Source organism: Agelaius tricolor, unplaced genomic scaffold (genome assembly GCF_023055355.1).
Source record: "Agelaius tricolor isolate 1412-34295 unplaced genomic scaffold, bAgeTri1.0.p SCAF_2, whole genome shotgun sequence".
NCBI lineage: Eukaryota > Metazoa > Chordata > Aves > Passeriformes > Icteridae > Agelaius > Agelaius tricolor.
Window position 1 is genome coordinate 21,532,109 of NW_027269262.1, and position 25,526 is coordinate 21,557,634.

The 25,526-nt window shown below is 42.5% G+C and overlaps 1 protein-coding gene across 1 annotated transcript; it reads right to left on the minus strand.

The window, feature by feature from the left end:
• Positions 1 to 31: 31 nt before the first annotated feature.
• Positions 32 to 24,918, minus strand: OTULINL (OTU deubiquitinase with linear linkage specificity like). Its single transcript, XM_071454074.1, is given in 10 exon segments — positions 32 to 2,248; positions 3,360 to 3,632; positions 5,779 to 5,907; positions 6,690 to 6,839; positions 8,957 to 9,048; positions 9,153 to 9,184; positions 9,293 to 9,452; positions 13,187 to 13,212; positions 13,214 to 13,233; positions 24,774 to 24,918. Coding segments are annotated over 10 exon segments (1,143 nt in total). The 5' UTR covers positions 24,855 to 24,918; the 3' UTR covers positions 32 to 2,068.
• Between the last annotated feature and the right edge of the window lie 608 nt (positions 24,919 to 25,526).

Sequence of the window (25,526 nt, forward strand, 5' to 3'; positions counted from 1 at the left end):
CAGATGCAAACATCCAAACTGGAGAGGTAAATTCCACTGTCTGTTTTAGATTTTTATTAATCCCCTGCTATTAATACGCTCAAGATCACAAAAATGTACATTTTCACAAGTTAGCACTTTCAGCTGGAACACTTTTGTATTCCTAAACACAAATAATATGCAAATCATTAAAAAGCCCACTACAAAAATACATACTTATTTATGGTATGTCTGTTTGTTCCAAAACAAGAATAAAATATAGACAAGTTTATTGATAACTGTCAATGTTACTGTTGATGCAAAATAGATAATAATACTCTACACTTAAGTATTATAACTTTTCCCCATGCAGAGCAGAACCAAATCTAAAATAAGAAAATTATTTCATTCAGTGAGAAAACTTTCTTTTAATAAATAAAAGTACTTGCTATGCAGGTTTTGATGAGATGAAGTTATTACAGCTATAAAGCCTTCTTAATTAAAATCTACAAATCATTTAACAAAACTGAACTCAAACTTTCAGAAAACAAAACAGCTACAATAGAGAACTCAGGTGTTTGTATTTATAAATATAAATATATACACATACACACAAATAAAAGGAGCATAAGGGATAAAATAGCTTTTCTTTATACAAAGGAACTGAGCACACTCCACTGACTCCAAGCCTTACCATGAAGATACTTCATGCAGCTGCTTTGGCTCCTGCAGGCCCTGTTCCCATTTCTGCTATGGGCTTGCATTTTATCCTGCAGGTTTAATAAAACAAATCTTCCTGTCCCTCTATATCTCTAGGATAAGGAAAGGAGAGGCTTTGTTTCTTAATAAATCCCACCCTCTTCAATATAACCATTAGCCTGTGGCATTGTAAGCTTTTCACAAATATTTTGTGAGATCTAATACTTCTTCAAGTTAAAGACCCTTATTTTGAAATAATCAAAACACATTGATTCTTTTAGAAAACAGAACGGAGCAAAATGTTCCATGTAGGAGGGTAAATCTCATTTACTCATCCTGGACAGACTTCTTCAAACACAGAGGTCTAAATTAAATATATCAATCTTAGGCAAGGAGATTAATACATAATCAGAGGATAAAACATATATGCAACACTGCTGAATTCATATAATGCATTAAAAAAATAATATTTTCTGAAAACGCAGTGTTTTGACTTGTATTCCATGCACAGCTTTCTCAGATGAATTGCAAAGGAAATCGTGGCAGGTAATGTTGAAATCAGCCCCTAAAGGATTTACAAGTTGACCAAAGCCATACACAGCCACTGGCTGTGGCTCTGTAGGGTGTTACCTATTAACGCTGCCCTTTTTACCTTGGAGAAAGCAATGTACTTTCCTCACTTACACAGAACATCTTCCATTCATCTGGCACAGTATTCCTAGGTGCTGATTCTTCCCCCTGTGTAACAGTTCTTCCCCTTCAGGGAGCACCACTGGGTGCAGACAGCTCCGTTTCCCATGTCTGAACTTAAGAGCAACCTGCTGCTGCTTGCTGTGCCCATCCCTGGAGAGAGGTGCTCCAGCAACAAGGGAATCCAAGTGGATTTCAAGCAGCCATGCAGAGACCCCAGTTTATCTCCTCCCATCCAATGCAAGCTAAATAGCATGGAATATAAACTGTGGGATCCTGGGATTTCCCTCCTCTGTGAGTCATCCTACCCAGCTAGAGACAGTCAGGAGTAGGGAAAGGCAGTCATTGCTTTAGGCACTTGAGTTTAACCCATCCATGGATGTCAGAGTAAACCCTTAGGCTAGCAATGGAAAACCCAGCATAACCTTTGCCTTTGTTGTCAGGCAGTCCAATTTTTTTTATCTGACAGCCCTCAAACATCACATTTTTTTGCCCCAGACAATATAGCAATATATACATATTTTTTATGGTTTTTATGACTGACTGATGGTGAACTGAGCTGCAATGGGAAAGCAAAATGTTTACACAATAAACCCATAAACCATTTTGTAATCATTAATGAGCATTCTTAAGATTTTACTGCTGCTGATTAGAAACCTAATTCACTGGAACTGGTCATTCACTATACTATACAAAGAAAAAAAACAACTTCACTGGTCCTTCACGTTCTGAAAAGGGGGATGTGATAGTAGTGGTCATCCTCAGTCAGAAGAGAAATCTCATTCCATTCCCTTCGGTATTCATCTGGATACTTTACTTGAAATTCCTCTGTATTAAACCTATGCAGTCTGTAAACTCGTATCTTTACTTCAAGTAAGTATCCAAGAAGAAACAGGTCAACCTAAAAATGAAAGAAATCTGTAAGACATTTATTTCTAGGCTTCAAAAACTAAGCTGAAGATAATGCAAGTTAAGGCAAGTCATTTAGCGTCAAAACAGTAGACAAGGAATAAAAAGGGCCCTTTTCCTAGTGGAGTCAAAACATTAAAAGCTTGAGGGCATTCCCAACAGCCCTTCCACTTCTCTTTTGCATGTAGAAACATTCGTCCTCTGCCTGACACCATATAAAACCTGTTCCCAAGCCAGCTTACACAGCTGACTGGAGAGCAAGAAGGCAATAGCTGTTACCAACACTGATACACCCTGAAAAAATGGGAAGCCTGCCACCTTGTGATCACTTGCTACATATGGAAAACATTACAGTGAAAGCAAAAAGTTTCTTGGTACTTCACATATCTGAAACTGGAGAACTGGCATCTTCATTGATACTTCTTGCAATGGATTGCCTAATCAGGAAAAAAAAAAGGTTTGGGAAAAGTTCATATCCTTGGGCATAGCCAGAAAGAGCAGAACTTTGTCCAGTTATAATCAAACTGCTCCTAAATCTGACTGCATCACGTAACAATTGACTTGATAACTGAAACTGATTGTAAAAAATAATTTCAGCCATCGGAAAGTGAAACCATTTGCAGAGTGGCAGTGCGGAGTTTATATGTCAGCACTGAACTTCTCATTAATTATAAAACAGGAAACAAAAACATTAACATATAGAGGTGATTAGTAGAGGTCTTATTACCTACTCTCAATAGACATTAGATCTCATGAGAACCAAAGGGTGGGAAGAAAAGAGTGATGCTACAGGATTTGGCATAGTGGAACAGATAGGAAAAGCAAAACAACTGGTCAAAACAGCATCATCTAAAACTATTTTACATATCAAAGTTATTATTGTTCTAAACTATGTCCTATTGATAACCAGTAGCATTTATTTTTGGTGCACTCTTACTGCAGGTTTGTTTTTTTTTTCCTGTAAGATAAATGGTTATCCTCAGTCCACTTCCCCACATATCAAAGAAAAAAAATGGGCCAGCTATGAGGGATGATGTAGAATATAATCACCTAATCACTACAAAGATGGAGTAAGTTTTGTGATTTTTCATCTATATCCTCACCTGGTCTAAGCAAATAGAGTCACCTATGGAGTTCAGATGATTCATCATGAAACTCAGAGGGTCCGACGAAGAGTCACGAGCAAAGAGAAGGCTAAAAAGGTTGTGCACGGGTTTGTCCCTGCTCTTTATCTGCTCATAGGCTTCGACAACTTCATAGAGCATGATGAATTTTATGGCCTCATAAAGTTTGTATTCCTTGCTTTCATCAGAAAATAGTGTATTACACATGCTTCCTCTTTCTTCATGATCTCTTGTAGCACTTATTTCAGCCCACTGGAAAGCACACAGAAGAAGAATATTAGCAAAATTATTAAGAATTCTATTTAACACAAAAGATTGCAAAACAGGAACAAAAGCTGGTCTAAGTAAAGCAGCTATTAATTGACAGAGCCCAGGCACAACAGCATTTGCAGGCAGCAGCCCCCAGTCTGATCAAGGCCAATGGTTTGAGGTACAACAAGGCCAAGTGCTGGGCCCTGCCTGGGTGACAACAACCCCAGGCTGTGCTACAGGCTGGGGGCAGAGTGGCTGGAAAGTGGCTCAGAGGAAAAGAGTGGTAAAGTGGGGGTGCCAGGTGCCCAAGAAGGCCAAGGGCATCCTTGTCTGTACCAGCAATAGTGTGGCCAGCAGGAGCAGGGCAGTGATTGTCCCCCCACACTCAGGGGAGGGGGGTGAGGGCACACCTCAAATCCTGTGCTCACTTTTTGTCCCTCTCTATGAGAAGGACATTGAGGTGCTGGAGTATGTCCAGAGAAGGGCAGTGGAGCTGGTGAAGGGTCTGGAGCACAAGTCTGATGAGGAGCAGCTGAGGGAACTGGGGGTGTTTAGCCTGGAGAAAACAAGGCTGAAGGGGAAATCTTATCACACTCTACAACTACCTAAAAGGAAGGTGTAGCCAGGTGAGGGGTTGGTCTTTTCTCCCAGCTAACATTTAATAGAACAAGAGGAAAAGGCCTGAAGTTTTGCCAGGGGAGATTTTGATTGGACATTAGGAGAAAATTCTTCATCAAAAGTGTTGTCAAGCATTGGAACAGGCAGTCCATGGAAGTGGTTGAGTCACTGTCCCTGGAGATATTCAAAAGTACAAATGTAGCACTTGTAGACACAGTTCAGTGCTGGGTTAATGGTTGGACTTAATGATCTTAAAGGTCTTTTCCAAACTAAATGATTCTATGATGATGGAGGTGGGAAAGGCAGCAAAGAACCATGTTAGTAAAAATAGGCAAAAATCCATCTCACTGGCCAAACACCATCTTTACTAAAAAAAAAAAAAACAAAAAAACGAAGCTGGGAGCTATACCTCATGGGCAGTAATAGCATAAGGCATCACAGAGTTGCTTTGAAACAATTTGTTAATTGTAAGGAATTTATTCATTCTTTTAACTTGAAACTTTTTTCTTAAAAATGCAGATTAAATGCTTCATGCACTAACATCAGCTAAAAGAACTACAACAAGCTAAAAATGAAAGCCAAATAACCCAACACTGGGAAATGCAAAGAGCAACCAGAACAAAATGGTAACTGCACATAACAACTACCAGGTCCATCTCAAAAAGATGCAGCTGTCACTTGGCACAGCAAGGGTGCAGGCAAGGGACCAAATAATCTATCTTAATCCCCTCTTTTTCTTTCTCATGCTTTGTTTCTAGAGCTTAAATTAGTCTGTTTGGGGTTTTGTTTTGTTTTTTTTTTTTCTTTAAATTAACAACTACTATCACTGCAGATGCTCAGAAAACCCAGAGGAACTCAAGAAATGTGTACGGTCTTGACAGGCCAACTCTTTATCTCTCTTTCAGAAGGCTTTGGGGCTACTAACTCTCCCCACATTTTAAATATTAATTATATTAAATAAGAACACTATATTATAATTCTTACATTAAATAAAAATTATAGTCCTGGGTTGGGGATGATGGCAATCTGGCAATGCTAAGCAGAGGGGGTAGTGAGGCTGACAGGTCTTTGCAATCAAGTGCAAGCTTACAGAGAGAAATTATAGCAAAAATGGATAATTAAAACATTTAATTGGGATAGAAGCAAAGAGAATACAATCGTTTTAGGAGAAAATGCACTTTTCGTTTGCTCCTTTCCAGCTGGAGAGGGAATCTAGAAGCATCTCATACACCATGTTTACTTTTAATCAAAATGATGAGATACTTCAGGACCACTTGATGGCAAGGACTAGCTGTGGGAATGGTGGCCTCCCTAACTTGCAGGGAACTCCTGAGTACTTGGCCTAGTGTATCACCAAAACCTGGATTCCCCTGCAGGAGAGGTGATGGCCTTCCCAGCAACTCAGCAGTGTGAACCTGGGAGGGAGGCTGGCTGCTCCACAAATATGTAACCAGGAGAAGTTCCTTAATTCTGTCTGGACCCATTTCTCAAGGCTTTTATCCCTCCCAACCATTTCCTAGATACTCACGTTTGTCTTTAAGGCCTCCATACATTTGCGCAGCTTCCCAAAGGCATTGGGACCTGTGTATCTTTCTGGCCCAAAACTGTATTGCTGAATCCAGTTACAACCTTGAGAATACAAAAGCTTTTCAGGGAGCTGGGAAAAAAACAAAAGGCAAGCTACTCATAACCATAACAAGAAGCAGAGTATAAGGTTATATAAACTTGTCTACATACAATTTACGATGTGGTTCTATCAGCTGTTTGTTCAATTCAAACAACAAAATAAATGGACTTTACAATTCAAATGCTACAAAGGAAGATCCACTTAACTGCCAAGTCCTTAAGAAACTTTTAAAACAGGGCCAGCCAAAAAAAAAAAAAAGATAGAAATATGCTTTGAGCAAAATATATAACCCACACTCTGGAAAAGCTGGATACTTCCAAATTCAGTGAGGTATTTAGGAATACAGACATCTTCCAATCTGCACACACATCTCTACAGGCAAAAGCTATAGATCTCACCTCCCTGTTACGATCTCCTGATAAAGCTCCTGGAGCTCAGGGCAGGATACCTACCTGCTACTCCAGCAACACAGCAGCTCCCAAGTGAGCCACTGAACTTTGCATGGATGTGGACGGGGAGGATGCAAATAACTTGTGTTAAGGGAGTGACATGTAGCAGGGTAGCAGTAACATTCATCCATCCACTTTTACTTTTTTTTTTTTAACATCATTTAGACTCATGTTCACATTGGTATATTTAGATCAGGGAGATTTTGCAATTAAATGTAGTTCAATGGGTTTGAAAAACTTCTGTTTGAATTCTGATAATGATTCTCCACTTTGACAGCCAGCATACCACTTTTCACATTGAACACAGCTTCCTTCTGCTGTGCATGGATAGCTAAAATGTGTAATTAAGGACATGAATTTTACCTTCAATATATCTCTTTCCTTCATCCACGAAGGAAAAGGAATGCCTTGGCTGAATATCTGAAAAAGCACCGCTCTTATTACACTGTAGTTGTCCCTCCTGACTTGTCTCAGGTATTTGATATGACAGCTCCTAAACAATTCTTCATATGCCTAGAAACAGACCAAGAAAAATTAGCAATAAAAAATATTAAACCTTGGAAAAAACCCATGTTATTTGAAGTCCAATTCCAAACCACTCATAAGAGGGAGCTAGGGGAACAAGAGAGTATATTTTTAAGATTTATATACGCAGAAATGTTAAACACCATGTTTTTGTAAACACCTTAGAATGGCGCTGCCCATTAGGAGCGATTCTGCATTCCTTCCAAACACAGCAACTCGTTCAAATCTCTGCGCTGTTGCTACTGTAAACACTCACATGGTCAACCAAATTAGAGCAGATCAGCACAGATTTAACCTCAACCACTTTAACAATTTGCACTGACATGTGAGATGTAGCAGCAACAGGACAGGAACGAGTATATGGAGAAAACTCCTTTTGGCAAAAACCATCTCCTTACATTGACCTGAATCCATCGTGCAACACTGACCTGAGGCAGATCTGGCAGCTCTGTGCTGAAGTGGACGGCCCTTGGTCCAGCTACACACTCTGCATTACCACTGGCTGCTATCTGAGCCCTTGCTGAGACAATTCTGAGCAATAGACTTGCAGAGAATTGGAGGGAGAGGACTGTACAAGTCCCACAGGCTGCTCCATCACTTCCAGTTTGCCTCCTGAAGGGGGCAGCAGGACGGTCTCAATTCCTCATCCTTGGTTTATCTTGGTTACTCCCTCACTCCATCCCACCACCACTTCTCAGCTGCACTCTGTCCCCTTACCCTTACTGAGATAGTAAGCCTATTAAACTCTTTCTGCTGAGGGAGTTTCCTGCTGCTTCAGCAAGCTTGAGGGCCTCAGAGAAGCCTCTTTCTAGATGACCTCCCTTATCAGCTCACCATCTAGGTGTACCACATCCAAAAGAGGACAGGAGCCAGCTCAAAAGAGGGAGAAGAACTGCTTAGCTAGGACAAGGAGAGAAAGAGGGAGAGACAAGACAAACATGGGACTGTTCCTTTTGGGAACAAGCAAGCATGATATGCTGGATCTCACAAGACCTCATCCTAAAATGTGCTCCTTACCATGGCAACTTCTATATGATGCAACCACTGACTGCTCCATACACAGGAGTCTCCTTTTCAGGTCTGGTCATCCAGAAGGCTGATAGATTTTCGAAAAGGCCTTTTGCCCAGTATGGGCTTGCAAATTTATTAGAAGTTTTGCTATCTTTTGTTACTTTCTCCTCCAAATAGATTTGCCCTTGTGTGTTGTTCTGTGAACTCCTGGCACTGCTGTGTTCCTCCATTTACTGTGGCAAAACTGTATCTTTTCTCTGTTCATCACTTAAATGCAATTCCAGCTTTTTGAAAACTGCCTTTTTTTTTCTACAATGCCTTTATGCTACTGTTTATCCTTACCAGCTTCTTTTCACCCTTTGACTCCTTCTTGGTATGCATTTGCTCTGAGATTCCGATACCATGACCAAAAGCCAATACATGACTATTATTGGTAAATACACCAGTGCAGCTGAACTGCCTGTCTTGCCAGCAGCGCCCTGAGCAGGGAAAGAGAAGACACTGGCACAGAAGCACCTGGGCTGGGGTGCAGAGCTGGAGCAGAGGGACTGTACCCAAAGGCATGGGATAGCCACCATCCAGCACCCCAGCCCCCTGCCTGCTGGGCAGCACCCAACTGGCACAGGTTAGATGCCAGCTCCTGCCCTGCCTGCCACCAGCTGCAGCTGATGATGCTGGAGAGGGGAAGGCTGCCAAGCATGGACCGTCAGAGCTTGGAAGAGAAATGGATGTGGTGCTTCCTTCCTCCCTGGAGTAGGAGTTTTTACCTTAAATCAAAGGTTGGCCAAGTAACAGCGCCTAAGATCACATTATTTGGGCTTTAGCACTGGGGATGATTTTTCCTGTCAAGGTTGCTGGTGCTAGAAGAGGGAATTTAGAATAAATACAAGACTAAAACCTGATCTACATTTTGACCTGCACTGCTGCATTCCTTATTTAGACCTATGTTTGTGCTGTCCCTTTTGCTTTTCATTTGACTAGCCAGTGCAGCAGGCATTCATGGCTGCTGCAGCTGTTTGTGCTGAGAGTGCTACTCCTCTCCCAGGTGCTGGCTCTCCGCTGTCCTCATGCAGAGATTAAAATTTAACTCTTACCTCCCTCATCTGTTTGGCCTGCTTTGTTTCTCCTTTCCATTCTCTTGCACTATAACCAAGTAGATCAACTTCTGGCAGCACACTGAGATTCCCTAAATTGAGATTGATTCACAGATTAGTTATGTTCTGCTGTTCTGCATCTAAAGGGAAGTTGTGAGGGTCATTAATGAATGTGGAGTGACAACAAAAAGCTTACTTATGAGTTGCCTCTGAAGGTAGTTGCTCCACCTGAAACACAAATGATGGAACAGGCGTCAACAAGGAGGTGTTGAAGGTCAGTATTTACTGAAATAAGCAACAGTGTGGAAGATTAAAGTCTGCATAATAAAAACCTACCGTTTCAGCAGCTGTGCTAAAAAGCTGTAGAGCCTTCTACAATACCAAAAAAGAGCAGTGAGGAAGGACATGCTTAACATTAGCTGCACTTTCACTTTTTGCCACATGAGACACAGGGATTCCTTGCTGGCTGTTTTCCAGGACCACACCTCATGCCTTCCTAAAATAGGGATGAAAAGAGAGAGGGAAAAATCACTATTTTGAAGTACTTGTTTCTGTTTGTTTTCTTGCAAAAAGAAAGATCATCCAAACATGACATCACTTCAAATGAAACACAAAACATGACATGCAAAAGATTTATATATTTTACTTAATACTTAAGTTTTTCAAGTTTCTAAGGGCTTGGGGGCACATAGTTCACATTTCCACAGTATCCTGCACACAGTGAAGGCTACATATATAGTTACAATGGAATCACAGGAAGACTGGTATCAAACACACTACTCAATAACAAAAAAACCCCAAAACTGTTTTGTTTTTTTTTAATTCAGGATGTGCTGATCTAGAGACCTGTACTGTCATTATTTTGTCTCTCAGTCTTGGCGTTAAATACATGACTTTAAAGGTTTGTAGGACTTACTTGTAGTCAACAAATGGGCCATATAAGGCAATATTAGCTGACTAAGCATCATATGACTGCTTGGGGAATTAAAGGAATGTTCCTGCCTCAATTTGGGTAAGTTTAAGGTCAATTTAAAACTCCAGAGAAAGATCCTCCCCAGGGATTTGGTAGAAAGCTCAGGAGATCATCACAGAGAGGCTTCATGCTTACTTCACAGACATAAACAAGGACAAGATTCTGTTGCTCCCCTGGCATTACAGACAAGGTTAGGGAAGGTTATGGTTGTCTACTGTTGATAAGAAGACCTACAAGTGAAAGAGGGCCTGGAGACCAAACAGTTGACCACGGCAGCAGCTGCTCCCTAAGTAAGAAATTTGTCCCCTGGAAGAAATTTGAATATAGGAAATTCCCAGAGCTCATGATGAACAGCTGCTCTGTTATTAACTTATTTATTGATTTAGTACAAAACCTTAAAAGAATTCCACTTTTTATAGAGGCATCCACAGAGAAGGCTGAAAAGATCCTTCTCCAGGGAGTCTACAGAGGGGATTACTCATTCCACATAGTTTTATGTCAGCTGAACTTCTGCCCCTCCTGGCTTTAACAGGAAATTTAAGACGGGCTTAAGTTTTCCAAGTAAATTAAGCCCATGCACTGTGGACAACAATCCAGTCAAAGAGTTACGTATCAATTCTAACCTTAGCAACAAGATAAACAGTGATGCACTCATTTTTACAAGCACTGTTACATATATACACAGAGCAGCGCTGATACTTGGCCTTTCCCAATATTCTGTTGTTTGAAGAAGTTTTATTACAAGATTTTGTATGCCAGTCATCTGGTGGTGAGACACAGACGTTGTCTCTCTCCTGTGAACTAAAGGCAGGTTAAGAGCTGTAAATGAAAAGGTGTCCATAAATTTTAAGTAATCAGAGGTGGGGTTGGGGTGCTAGTTCTGAAGCTCCAGAAAACTCCAGTTTATTACTGATGCCAAGTAACAGACAACAAAACATCAGCTGTAAGGTTTGGAAATGGAAAACTTCATAGAAAAACCAGACACACCCACTTACAGCTCACACGCACATATAAACACACTCCCACTTCCTCCTGAGGGACACTGGTAGGCACATTCTCAATAAGCACACAAACTTCTACCTAGAGAAATGACAATCCCAGCAGAATCAAGCAACTGCAATTTTTTCTCTCTCCTCTTTAAGATTAAGGCATCAGCATTGGAAAAAAAACTCAGTGGACTTTGAATAACTGAATCTTCTGCCCACTAGAATGGAACTTGATGGCTCACAGTTGTTCAGCCCATGGATCAGTATCAGCCCAGGGTATTCTGGATTTACACTGTTGTATGCAAACCAATGATGATTTAAATTAACACCAGTTTAAATATACAGTATCAAAGGAAAGTTGCAGCAGACTTTAATTCCATTACGTAAAAGGACTGTACGGTCCACTCCCACATTTGATTTTGAACAAACTGGCTCTATAAAAAAATCAAGAGCTGTTCCATCTGTTAAAATTACATACTTTGCATTATGGAGAACAAAGAAATACATGTGAATGCAAAATTTCTTCCCTTATCCCTTTTAACAGGCAGAAAGATGACAGCTCCACATCAGTTTTTAAACTGAATCAAGCAATCTTTTGAAAAAGTTTTTGATGGTAATAATCCTGAAAAAACCTCAGGCTACTGGAGTTCAGCAATCTCTCTTTCAATGCCTATGGAGCAACTGCTCTTCAAGGAGTGCTGGGAAGCACAGGGTTACTGGTTTCCATCAGAAACACAAATCAGTGTCAAAGAACACAAGATAACCAAATAACGCTTGCCCGTTTTTATTCAACATGGGTATTTCCCTAGAAGAAAGCCTAATGGACAATGGAAAAACCTGCAAACAAGTGATTTTGAGTATTTTTGCTACACTTGTATTGCAGCATACCTTGGACTTCATGAACTTTCCCTCCTGTCATGGGAAAGCTGCTGTTTAAACAGCACTCTGTGATTCAGTTAATACTTTCAGTGCTTATGTCACACTTAGAAATTAATTACATTTTTTATTCAAGCAAATGACATTTAGAAGTAGCAGTTGGATCACAAAGTGCTGCGGGTAAAAATACATCATAAGCATAAATTAAAGAAGGCAGCAGCTTAAAATAGATCTTGCCACCCCCCTCCCTGCACCTTTCAGAAGTCTTCAGAAACCAACGAGCAATTAAATTAATAACACATTAGTGGGGGGAGTAAAATAAACCCACAGATTTTTAAATGAAATCCATTCCCTGGGTATGGGAACAATTCATCCTGCTCCTCAGGAGGCAGTGACAGGAGCAGTTGGTGCTGTGACCAGCTGCTGGGCTTCCAATCTTCTTGAAGACTGACTGCGAGCGTCAGCATGACAGGGAGGCCTGACTCTTCTGCCATGCAGAAATTTGGAAGAACAGAGGCTGAACAGTGCTGGAGTTGATCAGGAGCTGATAGCAGTGTTTATCTTACAGAGCAAGTAGTTCACCATGTTTTCTTTTCATGCCACATCAGCTTCCTGCTAGTGCCAAGCCTTAAGCTTTTACCCCCTGCAAAGTCAGCAGTAGAGACAAGCAGAAGGAAAAAAACAACAAAAAAGGCCAAAGAAAAAAAGATGAGTAAGAAGCATCTGTTTCATTCTCAAGTAACTCAGGAAGAATCTCTATAGGATTTGCTTCACATGTGACTCCCTCACAACTGTTTTGGAGGTGGCCTCCTTAATTATGCATAATTGATGAAATGCAAAATGTCAGAGATCAGCTTGGGAAGCAGGCAGCACTGTATGCATTACTGAATATCCCAGCATGGCTGACGGTGCAATCACCCTTTACTGTTTTTCTCCATACCATTAACAAGGCCATCAAAAAGATAGCAGAGCACCTTCCCAAATTAAAACCTAACAGAATGATTTCTTTTCGGTACTGAAAGCAGGACATAGCACTTGTCACCATGAAGTGGCCAGGTTTCATACTCTCATCACACAAAATTATGTTCCCAGTTCCCAAAAAAGCAGGTATACAGAGGGAGGCAGAATGTGGGATGCCTCTGTGCCAGCCCTTCTGCTGCCCCACCTGAGCCACTGCTTCTCCCTCCTCTGTTGGATGCAGAGCTAGGAAGGGAGACCCTCAACTGAGACATGTAAGGCTTGGCAGGGAGGCCCAAGTCTGCCTGTGTTCAAGGTGTGCATGCAGTTCTCTCACGTTGCTGCACATTGCTGATTTTCAGATTTTACACCATCAGCACCAAAGTATGTTACAGAAAAGGCTAAGTCCCTCTTTTAAGGGAAAACAAAGAAACTTACCCTCATAGAGCAGGCTCAAGCATGAGACACGTGTACATAGACCTCAACTGAATGAACCAAGAGGGAGACACAGAAAAGTTATTAATTATACAAATTCAAAACCTACAAAAGATTACATCACATTAGAGTTTAGAAGAGAGAAATATGCCTTTTTAAGTGGTGCCAAGGGATTACAAATTCTTTGATTTCTCAGTTTATTATCAGCACCACACAAAAAAAATAAAAAATACTGAAAACAGATCAAACACATACCAAGATATGTGAGAAGCACTGCTTAATTCAGTAACTATTCCATTACAAACCCCTTCCTTTACAGAATAAAGCAATGTCATCTTGTTAAGCAACATTCACGTGCTCTAACAAACATGAAAGATGAGGATCTCTCCTTGATATAATAAGGAAAAGAAAATAATTTACAGACAAAGATTGTAATCGTCAATGACTTATCACAAGTTCAACCATGTCTGCTGATCAGATACCTTCTAATCAAAAAAACCAAAAAACAAATGAGAATGCCAGCCCCAAACCACAAGTAGAATCACACAATTATCTAGAAAAGAGAATAGTTTTGGTAACACTGAGGCCCATCAGTTGCAAGAAAGGTTTTATTTACACAAATCTTCTGCATAGGGCTTTCCCAAGAGCCCTCTTAGCTCCCTCAGTCTTTTTTTTTTTTTCAGAAAAATATAGAGAATATAGAGCTGGCAGCCTTCTTCAGACTCCCTGATCATCAACAGGAACCGCTGGAGTTAATGTATCTATCCAGTTGCGACACAACTTATTGCTACTGTGCAGCAACAGCCATAATGTGTTCTTACCTACTGGGTGATCACCTAAAATATACCCAACTAGAATTACAAAACCAATTTCAGCTATATAATCAAGATATTAATGCATGCCTTAGCCTGCACATACCATTTTCTCTCTACAAATGCCTATGAGAACAAAAGGAAAGTTCAGTTCTTCATTTCCTGTACAATTCAGCTTCCTTTTTAAGGCACAGGGTGCTTCATCCAAGATGAATAATGCTTAGCCCCACTTCCATTTAAGTAAGAAAAAGCATGACAGAAGCCTTCTGAGAATTTGCAGTCCAGAATACTGGATGAGAAACACATGAAAAGCATTTCATGCCATTAAAAAAACATGTATCTCTCTAAAACTCTTATTCCTATTTAAAAAAAATTAAAAAAAAAAACCCCTCCTTTTAAAGAAGGAGCCTATGAAATATCTGCTGGTTTGTTCTTAATGTGGAAAAAAATCTGTTCCCATTCAGAATTGCTATTTAATGCCTGTACACTTCAAACAGAACTTACGTAAATGCACTAAATCTATTATTTGAAAGAAGCCCACTCTAAGAATTCCTATTCTGCCTGCTGCAGAGTTGCATGTTGAGTCACCCCTAATGCCACTCATGGTTGTTTCACAATTCTCAAAATACTTTTCTTTTCTTTTTTTTTTTTTTTTTTTTTTGCCATGCTGAATCCAAACTATAAAGGAAATAGAATGAAGGAATATCAGAATAAAGGAAATACTTTCCTCCTGAGCATCCTAAGTATAAATGCATATTTTTTTAATGTTGATATGCCTAGAAAACTGAAACCTTGTTAGGGGGAAAAAAGAAGTCTTTCTTATCAATAACAGTCATTTTTCTCCTCCTGATTTTTAAATCTTGTCTGCTAGACAGCACAAGACTTGCACCAACCACCCCACCCTCCAAGGATGCACAATCCTTAGGTGGCTGGGGATACCACAGCCAGCATTCCTCCTGGTCTCTCCAGGCAGAGGTCCAGTGGCAGCTGCCCCACTCCTGGGGTTTTCCAGTGCAGGAAGTGCCCCTGGCTCTGCCTGGATGCTATGTAAGCACACAACGCAGGGCAGTCCAAGGAATTTTAATTTATCTGTTGATAAAAAGTTATCCCAGCTGATATCCAGGAAAACAGCAGGATCAAGTAACCCGTGACAAACAAAAAAATCAACTCTTCTGAGCTTGTTTACTGTCCAAGGAGAAAGCCAGCCCCATCTCACCAAACTACATCCATGTTGCTCAGCATTCCCATCTCTGTACTGGGTCTGACTGCTGCACCCACACAGATTTTGTGTCTGTCTTCAGAGCATGGCCCTCTCCTGAGTGTACCCAATTCTGTGTGCAGACGGTGCAGAGCTGTGCGTTTTTCACGTGGATTAGTAATTACATATAATTTATGATTAATAATCACAAATTGTTCCTATCTCCTGGTGGTGCACCAGATCACAAAGCCTGCGCTTCCTCAGCAGGTATGTGCAGAGGTTATTCCAGCAGTGTTTTACTTGTGTCTTCCCTCTTTTCAAGATCAATTAGAAGCACAAAGCAAGGCCAAAGAAAGCAAAATATCAAAGCCATCACTCTGAATGCAAATGGCAGAAATTGGTCTTGCATCTCTTCCCCTCTGCCTCTCAGTATCCAGTCTGACAAAAGCCAAAACTTCAGCTTTATTCTGCAGAGCTCATGGTACTTGTATGGAAGTAGCTGGAGTGTTTAAAGCCTGCTCTCTCTTCATCATCTCAAGAGGCACTGCCAAACTGGCATATTTTAATTAGCTGAGCACACAGGAGTTCTCTGCCTTTTTGGGAGAGTGCATTACCAGGCACTTCTGGCCCAAAATATTACACAAAAAAAAAGCATACTGAAAGGTAAAATTGACTGCATCAAGATAGTCACTGAAATTTAAGTTATTGCTCAGTGTAATACCAAAGTCATAGCTAACAGAAACGTTTCATAAAAATGTGATCCAAGAACTCAGAATATTCTGTGCAAGAGCTTTCTACTTGTAAAAGCACATTATTATTAGTATTATCATGCATAATGATATCACTGTCATTACTGTCACTGCTAATGCACAGTTGGTATTTTTACAGACATTTGGATGCAAGAGAACTTTCAAGTGAAGCACGCAGACACCAGTCACAGGGATCAATAGACCACAGCTCCCTGACACCTCTGCACTTGCTCAAACTGCCTAAAATCCAGACAGTTACGTGGCAAGGACTAAATAAAATACTAATCATGCACTCCTGTAAAACACAGTTAAGTGTGACCTTGGATATTGAGCTCTTTTTGAGGGGCTGGCCCTTGGCAGAGGCATGACTTACTTTCACTTGTAAAGTAAGAAAATGAAATACAGGGTCCTGGATAGTTTCTGTCATGGAGCCCACCAGTATAATTTTTAAAGTTCTTCATTTATATGAAAACCTCTATTTTTAAGGCCTTGGCCTCTGGCAAGAAGGTCACAGCTGAAATTCATGTGCAGGAAATGACCCAAAATGAAACCTCAATTGAAGGACAATAAACGTATCTCCAAGCTGCTCACAGACAAGCCCCTGGTGTGGTGTTGTGCTCAAACCAAAACTGGGAAAAGCAGGTAGGGCTTCTCTTTTGTCGTACAGATAGACCTGAAACAAGTATTTAGGTTTGCAAAAGACTGATTTTGCACAAACTTGGCAATTAAAACCTTGCTGACCATTCAAGGGAGGTGATTCTGCCCTCTACTGTGTTGAGACCACACCTGGAGTACTGCATCCAGCTCTGGGACCCCTGGAATTGGAAGGATCTGAACCTAATGGTGCGAGGTCCATGGAGGAGGCTGTGAAGATGATCAGGGGGGTGAAGCACCTCTCTTATGAGAGCAGACTAAAAGAGCTGAGGTTGTTCAGCCTGGAAGGCTCCTAGAAGACCTTATAGCACTTTCCAGTATGTAAAGGGGCCGACAGGAAAGATGGAGATGGACTTTTTACAAAACAATTTAGTGACATAGCAAGGGGCGATGGCTTTAGCTTGAAAGAGGGCGTGCTTAGCTTAGATATTGGGTAGATTCTTCACTCTGAGGCTGGTGAGGCACTGGGACAGGCTGCCCAAAGAAGCTGTGGATGTCCCACACCGTAAAGCGTTTAAGGCCAGGTTGGATGGAGTTCTGAGCAACCTGGTCTAGTGAAAGGTGTCCCTGTGCATGGCAGGGGGATGGAACCAGATGGACTGCAAGGTCCATTCCAGCCCAAACCATTCTGTGGTCTCCTGGTGGCATCTGACCTTCAGGCAGTGCCAAGCACCTTGCCTTGATGCTGCTTTGCTGCACAGATACAAGGGCAGACTTGATGATGGTCAAAGCCTCAGGGACACCACATCGTATCAAGGCACTAGCTTGATGCTAAGGTGCACATTTCTCACAGTCATAGCATCACTTACCCAATGTGACTACCCTGGAAACATGAATGCTGAACACTTCAAATATGTGGAAAACCTCAGCAACGTATTATGTATGGACAAGGCACCTGAGATGGGGTCCTGCTGAAGAAGAACTAGCAAAAGGATCAGAGCATATACAGCCACATCTTGCCACACCTTTAACCCTCCACCATCACAGAAGAGGGCTCAAGTAAGACATCACATGTCTTCTGCTCAGCCTACAGCATTCTCCTCAGAAAAATGTCTGTTGAAAGATAAGTGTGGGCAGTACAAGCTGCCTTGCTTGACACATCCCTCTGCACAGGTACATAGTGACATCTGTCCTCACTGGTGACACGGGGACTGGAGCCAGAGACACACACTTCCTCTCTCTGTCAGGAGCTTCCAGCATGTCCCCATAGGCTACAGAGAAATCCCAAGCACTCAGATCTGGAAGATGCCAAAAATGCATAGTGTGCAGAGCAGTGAAAAAACAGGAAGAAGGTACAAGCACAGCGTAAGGCTGAAAAGAAACCAAAAGATGCTGACTTCAAAATTTCTCAGAAAATTAATGAAGAAAGCTGTAGAAGTTTTGAAGTATTTTACAATGTTTGCCTTCACTGGAGCCCTCTCAAGAAGTGGACAGTAGTCCCCTTATTCCCTTTATGTCCTCATTTACGCTGGGACACAACTCTTATGGTTTTTTTGTTATGCTTTTATATTATCAAGCAACAGATAGTCCAATCATGAGTCACATTGTTCATGGGGAAAAAAATCAAACTTTTCATCAAACCAAATTTTGTAATATACAAACCAAACTCTAACACCTCAGAATTGGTACAAGATTCCTAGCAACAAACACCCCTCTTAAAACTGCCAGTGACTGCTTTTACATTGCTGTGGCTGAAGAAGTGGAACTCCTGTTTTCTATCATGAAACTCTGACCTTTCCACTAACAAGTAGCAGTTTCTCTGTCTTTCTGAAAGGTACAGCATTGTTGTCTGATCCAGAGCACTGCAACTATGCACTGAGGAACTGGCATCTGCTATGCTGGGAATGCCAGCAGTGGAGCACATGGGCAGAGTTCCCTTTTGCTGCTACATGCTGGCACCAGGCCAGCTGCATCAGCCCGGGAGTGAGGAAAGGATGCCCCGTGCTCACCGGGCCTCCCCAAATTCCATCAAAGCAGAAAACAGATCCTGAAGTGACTCAGGGCCAGATGTCAGACAGCAACTCAGATTAGTGTTTCACTTTAAGAGTACTACAACTCTTTTAGAAGTCATATTCTAATGGCACTTGATGGCAGTCTGACTTAGGCAGCCCAAAGGTAATTTAAAAAAATAATTTCACAGCCTAAAACAAGAGGAGATTAAGATGTTCCTTAAGGTAAACCTTATGCCATTCTAATCACACCCAAATTTAGTTATGCAAGTGTAATGAAAGCAGTGTAATTATATTACCTTATGACTCCTGAGCACTGGTTATTCCCTGTGTTTTTAAAGCAAGTAAATTATAACCATAATCATCTCTCCTAGGACAGTCTGGCACCGTGACTCCCACAGTTCAGCTGTGTGGGGTCAGGAGGTTCAGCAGAAGTATTTCTGCAATCTCAAACTCATTTGCCTTAGTAGTCATGCAAGATCAAACATTTTCATACATTAAGCTGAAGAAAAACTGCATACATTTCTGGAAAACCCTTTCATGTTTGTTGTCTGATCCTTGGTAGATAAGATGTGAAGATTCAACTGGAAACTGTATCTGAGAAACAGGTGGACAGAAAGTCTTGATGCTGAATGGGAAATGAATACCACCTAGGCAGGTGGTGGTGTTTTTTTCACTTTAACACATTCCAAACAGTTAAAGTCAAAAAACTCTTATATCCAGAAATGGCAAAAAATTTCAGAACTACAAATTGTTTTTTAAACTCCCAAATGCAGATACTTATCCATAAAAGCACTTAGATTTAGTGCTGACAAGCATTTTCATGCTGTTTCTCCCCTCCAAAATCAATTCTAACACCCTTCACCTGGTAGTGTTTTATAGAGATAGGAAAATGGCATCTTTTCTTCCTATCACCAGGAGACCCCCCCTCAGTTTCTAATCAAATTATCTGTCCACTAGCAAAGAAATGAAATTCTTAAAGAAGCACGCTTCAGTGACTACAAAAGCTTTCTTAGCCTTTCATTACTTCCTGTTTCACATATTTTGCCTCTTTGTTTCACCACTTGCTGAAACTGGAGCGAGCCAGAGGACGGAAGTGGGAATAACGGTACTTGCACGAATTAGCAATGGAGCAGGTAGCACCACGCTAGCTTCAACTCACCCACAAAATACCACGGAAATCTGGCTCTTTCTCCACTGCAAAAATGAAAGTATGAGCTGCATGCAATTTGCACAGCTCCTCCAAAGAGAAAACAAGCTGGTTTAGTAAGAAAGGCAGTGCAAAATGAGAACGGGATGAGTAACCATCAAAGCAGAAACGTACCACAGAATGTACAGCAGAAAAGCAAGTTGGTAGGGCATAGTATCCTCAGTCTGAACAACCACTTCTCAGTGACATAAGAGATCACAGGATCATTTAGGTTGAAAAAAATTTTTAAAAATCAAGTCTAATTGTTAATCCCGCACTACCAAGCCCACCACTAACCATGTCCCCAAGTGCCACATCCACATGTCTAATAAATATCTCCAGGGACGGTGACTCAACCACTTCCCTGGGCAGCCTATTCTCATGCCTGAACGCCATTTCAGCAAAGAAATTTCCCTGATATCTAATCTAAATCTCTCCTGGTATGACTTGTTACTTGAGAGAATAGACTGACCCCTAACCTGGCTACAACCTCCTTTAGGTAGCTGTGGAGAGCAAACATGTCAACCCTGACCCTTCTTTTCTCCAGCCTCCAGTTCCCCCTGCTGCTCCCCATGGGACTTGTGCTGCAGACCCTTCACAACCACAGCTGCCCTTCCTTCTCTGGACATGCTCCAGCCCTTCAGTGTCTTTACTGTGGAGAAGGACACAGAACTGGATTTGAGGTGTGCCCTCAGCAGTGCTGAGCACAGTTGGACAATCACTGCCCTGCTCCTGCTGGCCGCACTGTTGCTGATACAGACCGGGATTCCCTTGGCTTTCTTGGCCACCTGGGCACACCTGGATCATGTTCAGGATTCCTGACACCGAGAACCACCTGCAGCCGACCCCGTCCTGGGTCCTCCTGAATCACACACACCTGCATTTATGAACCCCTTTTTCCTAGACCTTCACCTTTCTGACGGGAATACAAACCAGTCTGCAACACGTAGATTCACACTGCACATAGTAAGGAAAAGAAAAAAACAAACAAACAAAAAATTTACCGCCCCCGAAGCAAAGATCCAAAGCCCGGCCGAACGCCCGAGCTGAAAGCGGCTCACGCTGCTGTTTTACAACCCCGATCCCCACGCATGCCGGCGCTAATTCCGCCCTCAGGACGCAGCAGTTCCCAGGGCAGCTCAGCCCCGTGGCGCTGCCGGCATTTCCCCTCACGCCCGCAGCCCCCGGCCCCACACGGGCGGGGGCACAGCCGGGCGGTCCTGCCGGGATGGTCCTAGGAGCAGCTTTCCGGCTACCGCCACTCCTAGAAAACGGCCCCCAAAGAGTCAAGTGGAAAATAAAGCGGGGGAAAAAATAAAGGAACGGCAAATAAAGCCAAACTCTCGCCGCGACTCCGGGGGCCCTCCGAGCCCGCCCACAGCCCCGCCGCGCCTCACCCGCTCGGCAGCTCTCGTCCTGCCTCCCCGGGATCCCAGCCGGCTACAAAGGCAGCGCCGGCACCTCCCGTCTTCCCGGGATCCCAGCCGGCAACAAAGGCAGCGCCGGCACCGCCCGGGGCGGGGATCCCGCGGGGACGCCCCGCTCCCGATCCCACCCGGCCGTGCCCGGGAGCCGGGAAGGAGGGATAACCCCTGTCACCGTCTCTCGGCCCGCCTCCCAGCGGAGTTCTCCATTTCCACAGCAACTCTTGCCGCTCCTCCGGCAGTGAGATACAGTTTGTGCTCGGGTGTCACACCATGCTCTTTTACATTTTGTAGCAGCATGGGATCATGCCATGGTTTGGCCTGGAAGGGGCCCTAAAGATCATCTAGTTCCAACCCTCTGCCATGGGCAGGGACGATTCCCACTAGACCCGGTTGCTGAAAGCCCCATCCAGCCTGGCACTGAACTCTTCCAGGGATGGGGTTGCCTGAAACAGTGCTAGGGATTCCAGCTCCCTGAATGGAGACCAACACCATCATCATCTGTTTGAAATATAGCCATTAAATATAACCACAACTTAATAACTTTGAAATTATTGGTTGTTTTTTGGTTTTTCCCTGCCATTAAATGTTGATTTCCTCACCAACTCACTCTTTAACAAGACAGTGTGCAGTCATCCCAAAAGAAATTCCCCTTTGCCAAGTACCTTCCCTTATAACAGACTTTTATGTGTCATTTCTCACAGAGGTATGTAGAGAATTTGCATAGACTGGTATACTTTCTTTTCTGGTTACACATTAAAGAATAGTATTCTTCCATCTCGTTAAGGACTTTGCAGGATAAACAGAAAGGAATTGTGATGGTCCTAACAAAGACTTAAATCTTTTACAGAGTTACAAACAAGTTTGCTCCCCTACAGAGCCAAGATAAACTTACACAGTCTTCTGTTATTGGATTTTGTTTGGGTTTGTTTGGTTTTTTCCCCCTAAAATACCACAAGATATGGTTGAAGATCAAGACTTTTCATGAAACACTAAAGAGATTTATATTGCCTGGCATGTATATCAGATTGTTTCTCTCTCCATCTCAGTTAATCTGGGCAAGGAACAAAATAGGCAAAACCTGCTAAATATTGGTGTGCCAAGCATTCACTTAGTTGCACTTGCAGAATGTCATAGCCACATTTATCTAAGTAAAAGAAAAACTAGGCTTAAAACCCAACTAAAAATAGCAAAAGTAAACAGTTGACTTAAGAGGCCTAAAGCTGTCAGTTGTGTAAGTAGCACTGTGTGCTGCTCCATCAAAAAATCCATTTGAAAAAAATTTCCTAAGTTCCACCTCTGTGCCTCTCCACAGTACCAGTTACCTGGTGCTTTCTGTCTGTACTTGCAGATTGTGTTTAGTGTAGCTGTGTCTCAGGAGCTGCAGCTGAGAGACATGCTGCCAGGGTACAGCTCACATGGCATCCACCTGCAAAGGCTTGAAGGTGGCTGGAATGTATTTGTTTTATTTCCACATCTTGTCTGCAGTTATAGCATCCTTCAGCTTCCCTTTCCACCTCTTTTCTTGCCTTGGCCAGGCCAGTGTTGGTGGCAGAAGAAGGTTTAGCATTGCAGCTAAATTCAGGTTTGCATCTTTCTACCTTCTCTTAACCTGTGTTAAGATCTTAGGATTTAATTGGCGATTTATCTGTGCAGGCAGGCTTGAAAGTGAATGTTTATCTGGCTGCTGACTCATCAGAGGAGAGAGATGAAATGTATGGTACAATGTCTACAGATCAAGCCCTGTATCAGTGAGTCCTTCCCACTTCACAGCTCTCTGCTCTCTCCTCCATGCATTTGCAGTCTGGAGCATGGCCTTGGGCCTCTATGCATGGGAGTAAGCCCTGGGACAATCAATCATGCAGTCAGTCAGTCAGTCAGTCAATCAGAGATCACTTACCTGAAACCTCTTGAGAGACTTTTTTAAACTAACACTGTCCATAGTGCCTTTTCTTTCTCCTTAAGCTCTTTCTGGACCTCTTCCCTGAGTCAAGAAGACGTTTCTAGGATCTTTGCAGGCTTTGGCAGGAAAATGTTGTCTCTCCTCCTTATGAGTGAGATGGGACAGCTTTTACCTGCCTCCCTCCTTGGTGTTGGATACATACACCACTGTAAGACTGAGCCAGGTAACACACAACCCTCCTGCACTGTTGGGCTGGTCTGTGTGCACTGTTCCTGTTAGATTAATGTGGGTTAGGATAATCCTGGAGAGGACAAGCAAGATCCAGATCTGAGCTGGGATCAACAGCAGAAATGGAAATAGCAGCTAACTGGAAGGCAGTTTCTTTCACAGACTCTGCAGAATTGGAAACATGCTGCTACAAAGGTTCAGGAAGCTTCAGAAAATGTCAACTTCTCTAAAATATTTCAGAGAATCATAGAATGTTTAGGGCTGGAAGGGGCCTTGAAAAATCATCTAGTCCCACTCCCCCTGCCAGGGATGGGGCATCCACAGCCTTCCTCGGCAACCTGTTCCAGCATCTCACCACCCTCACAGTAAAGAATTTTTTCCTAATGTCTAACCTAAATTTCCCCTCTTTCAGTTTGAACCCATTACTCCTTGTCCTATCACTGTAGCTCCTGACATAGAGTCCCTCTCCAGCTTCCCTGCAAGCTCCCTTCAGACACAGGAAGGTTGCTAAGAGGTCTGCACACAGTCTCCTCCAGGCTGAACACCCCAACTTTCTCAGTCTGTCTTCCTGGAGGTGCTCCAGTGCTCATATCAACTTCATGGTCCTTCTCTGGACCTGCTCTCACAGAACAATGTAGGGAGACAGAGAAGGCCTTACACAGCCCATGCATTCAGTAGGTTTCAGCAGAAATAATGCATTCTCTGCTTTGCCTCTGAGTAGGCAGCAGCTCTGCAGGGACAAGGGGACAGTTCCCGGGAGCTCAGACTGGAGGCAGCCTAAACTGGATTATCTTCCTCCAGACTTCCTGGTCATGGCATTTTGCATATGCTTCTGATACTCAAACAGGGCTATGTGCTGATGGAAAAGTTATACTGCTTAGGGATATTTATGGCATTTTCTTCCTTTAGGAGAGTATTACGAACTTTCCCACAATATGAACCTCCAGGTTCTTCTGCAGGTCATGGCATTTCCAAGCTGCAGCCTCATGGCATTTCCAACCTCCCTCTGCGTGTACCCATGTGAGAAGTGCACAGCAATTACTGCAAAAGCTTATACTGAAAGCCATTGCTAAGCAAGTGTGAAGACATTTTGACTGGGTCTGTTTAAACCCACAAATCAGTAGCCAAAGCAACTGCTGTGCTCATCTGCAGGTGAGCAGCAGCATTTTAATCATGGCACAAAAAAATGTAAGCAATTCCAAACAAGTGCTGAGACAAAGGCAACAGCATCCAACCCAGTAAAAGTAGGAAGCTGAGGTGCAGAACTGGTGACAGCTTCCTCCTTTGGTTTTTCAAGCCCTTTTTTAACAGTCAAGAACCATTTCCTTGTTTATCATAACTTATTACTACTATCAAGGTCAGGTAGTCCGACACATAGGTAAAAGTAGTACCCATGCAGCTGCAATCAGCAACACAGGATTTTCTCTAGCTGATCACCAGTTTGTTGACATGCCAAAATTTATAGCACAGCAGAAGGAACTTACCAACTCTTCTCTCTGAGCTAATTCTGCTTCGGTTTTTGTGTTCAATGAAGTGGTTTCTGTTCTTGCTAGCCCGTCTGTCATGTTGCCTCTGCATCTCCTCTCCAGAGTATCACCCCTGGTTGGATTTCTCTCCCTTGGTTGCTTTTTTCTGGGGTTAGAAAAGGAGTCTCTACAGACTCAGCTTGTCTTCACAGACCAACAAGCTGTGAAAGGATCTGGCTTCCTGTTTCATTTCCGTTAAAGTCTTCAGAGTCACACAGGCTGTCTATGCTTCTCCATATCCAAGCCACAAGAAAAAATTGAGCATAACTCAGCTATTTATAAAGGTCACATTGCTATCTCCCCCTGCATCTCCCAAGCTGTTGGAGAGATGGAGATTGCAGGGTGCTTTTCAGACTGTGGTGTAGCACCCATACATGGCACTATCTCGGTGGTAGTCCACAGAGAGTCACAGCTTCTTCTTTTCAGCTCCAATGTCACGTTTCATTGCTAAGCTCAACATTACTTATCATGCAATCAATGTGCCTCCTGTAGAAACAGTGGGACCATGAAGAGGAAACAGGTGGTCCACACAAACATCCCTTCCTATGGTTATGGACCATGCTATGTAAAAGCAAAGTTTACACAGATATGGTTAAATCACTTCATAGGTATGGGCTTTTTAACTGGAGTAAGCAAAGGGTCCTTCGAAACAGTCTTTCCTTTTCCCTCCTAACTTATTGTTTTAAGTTAAATGAGAAAAATGTTTTGTTA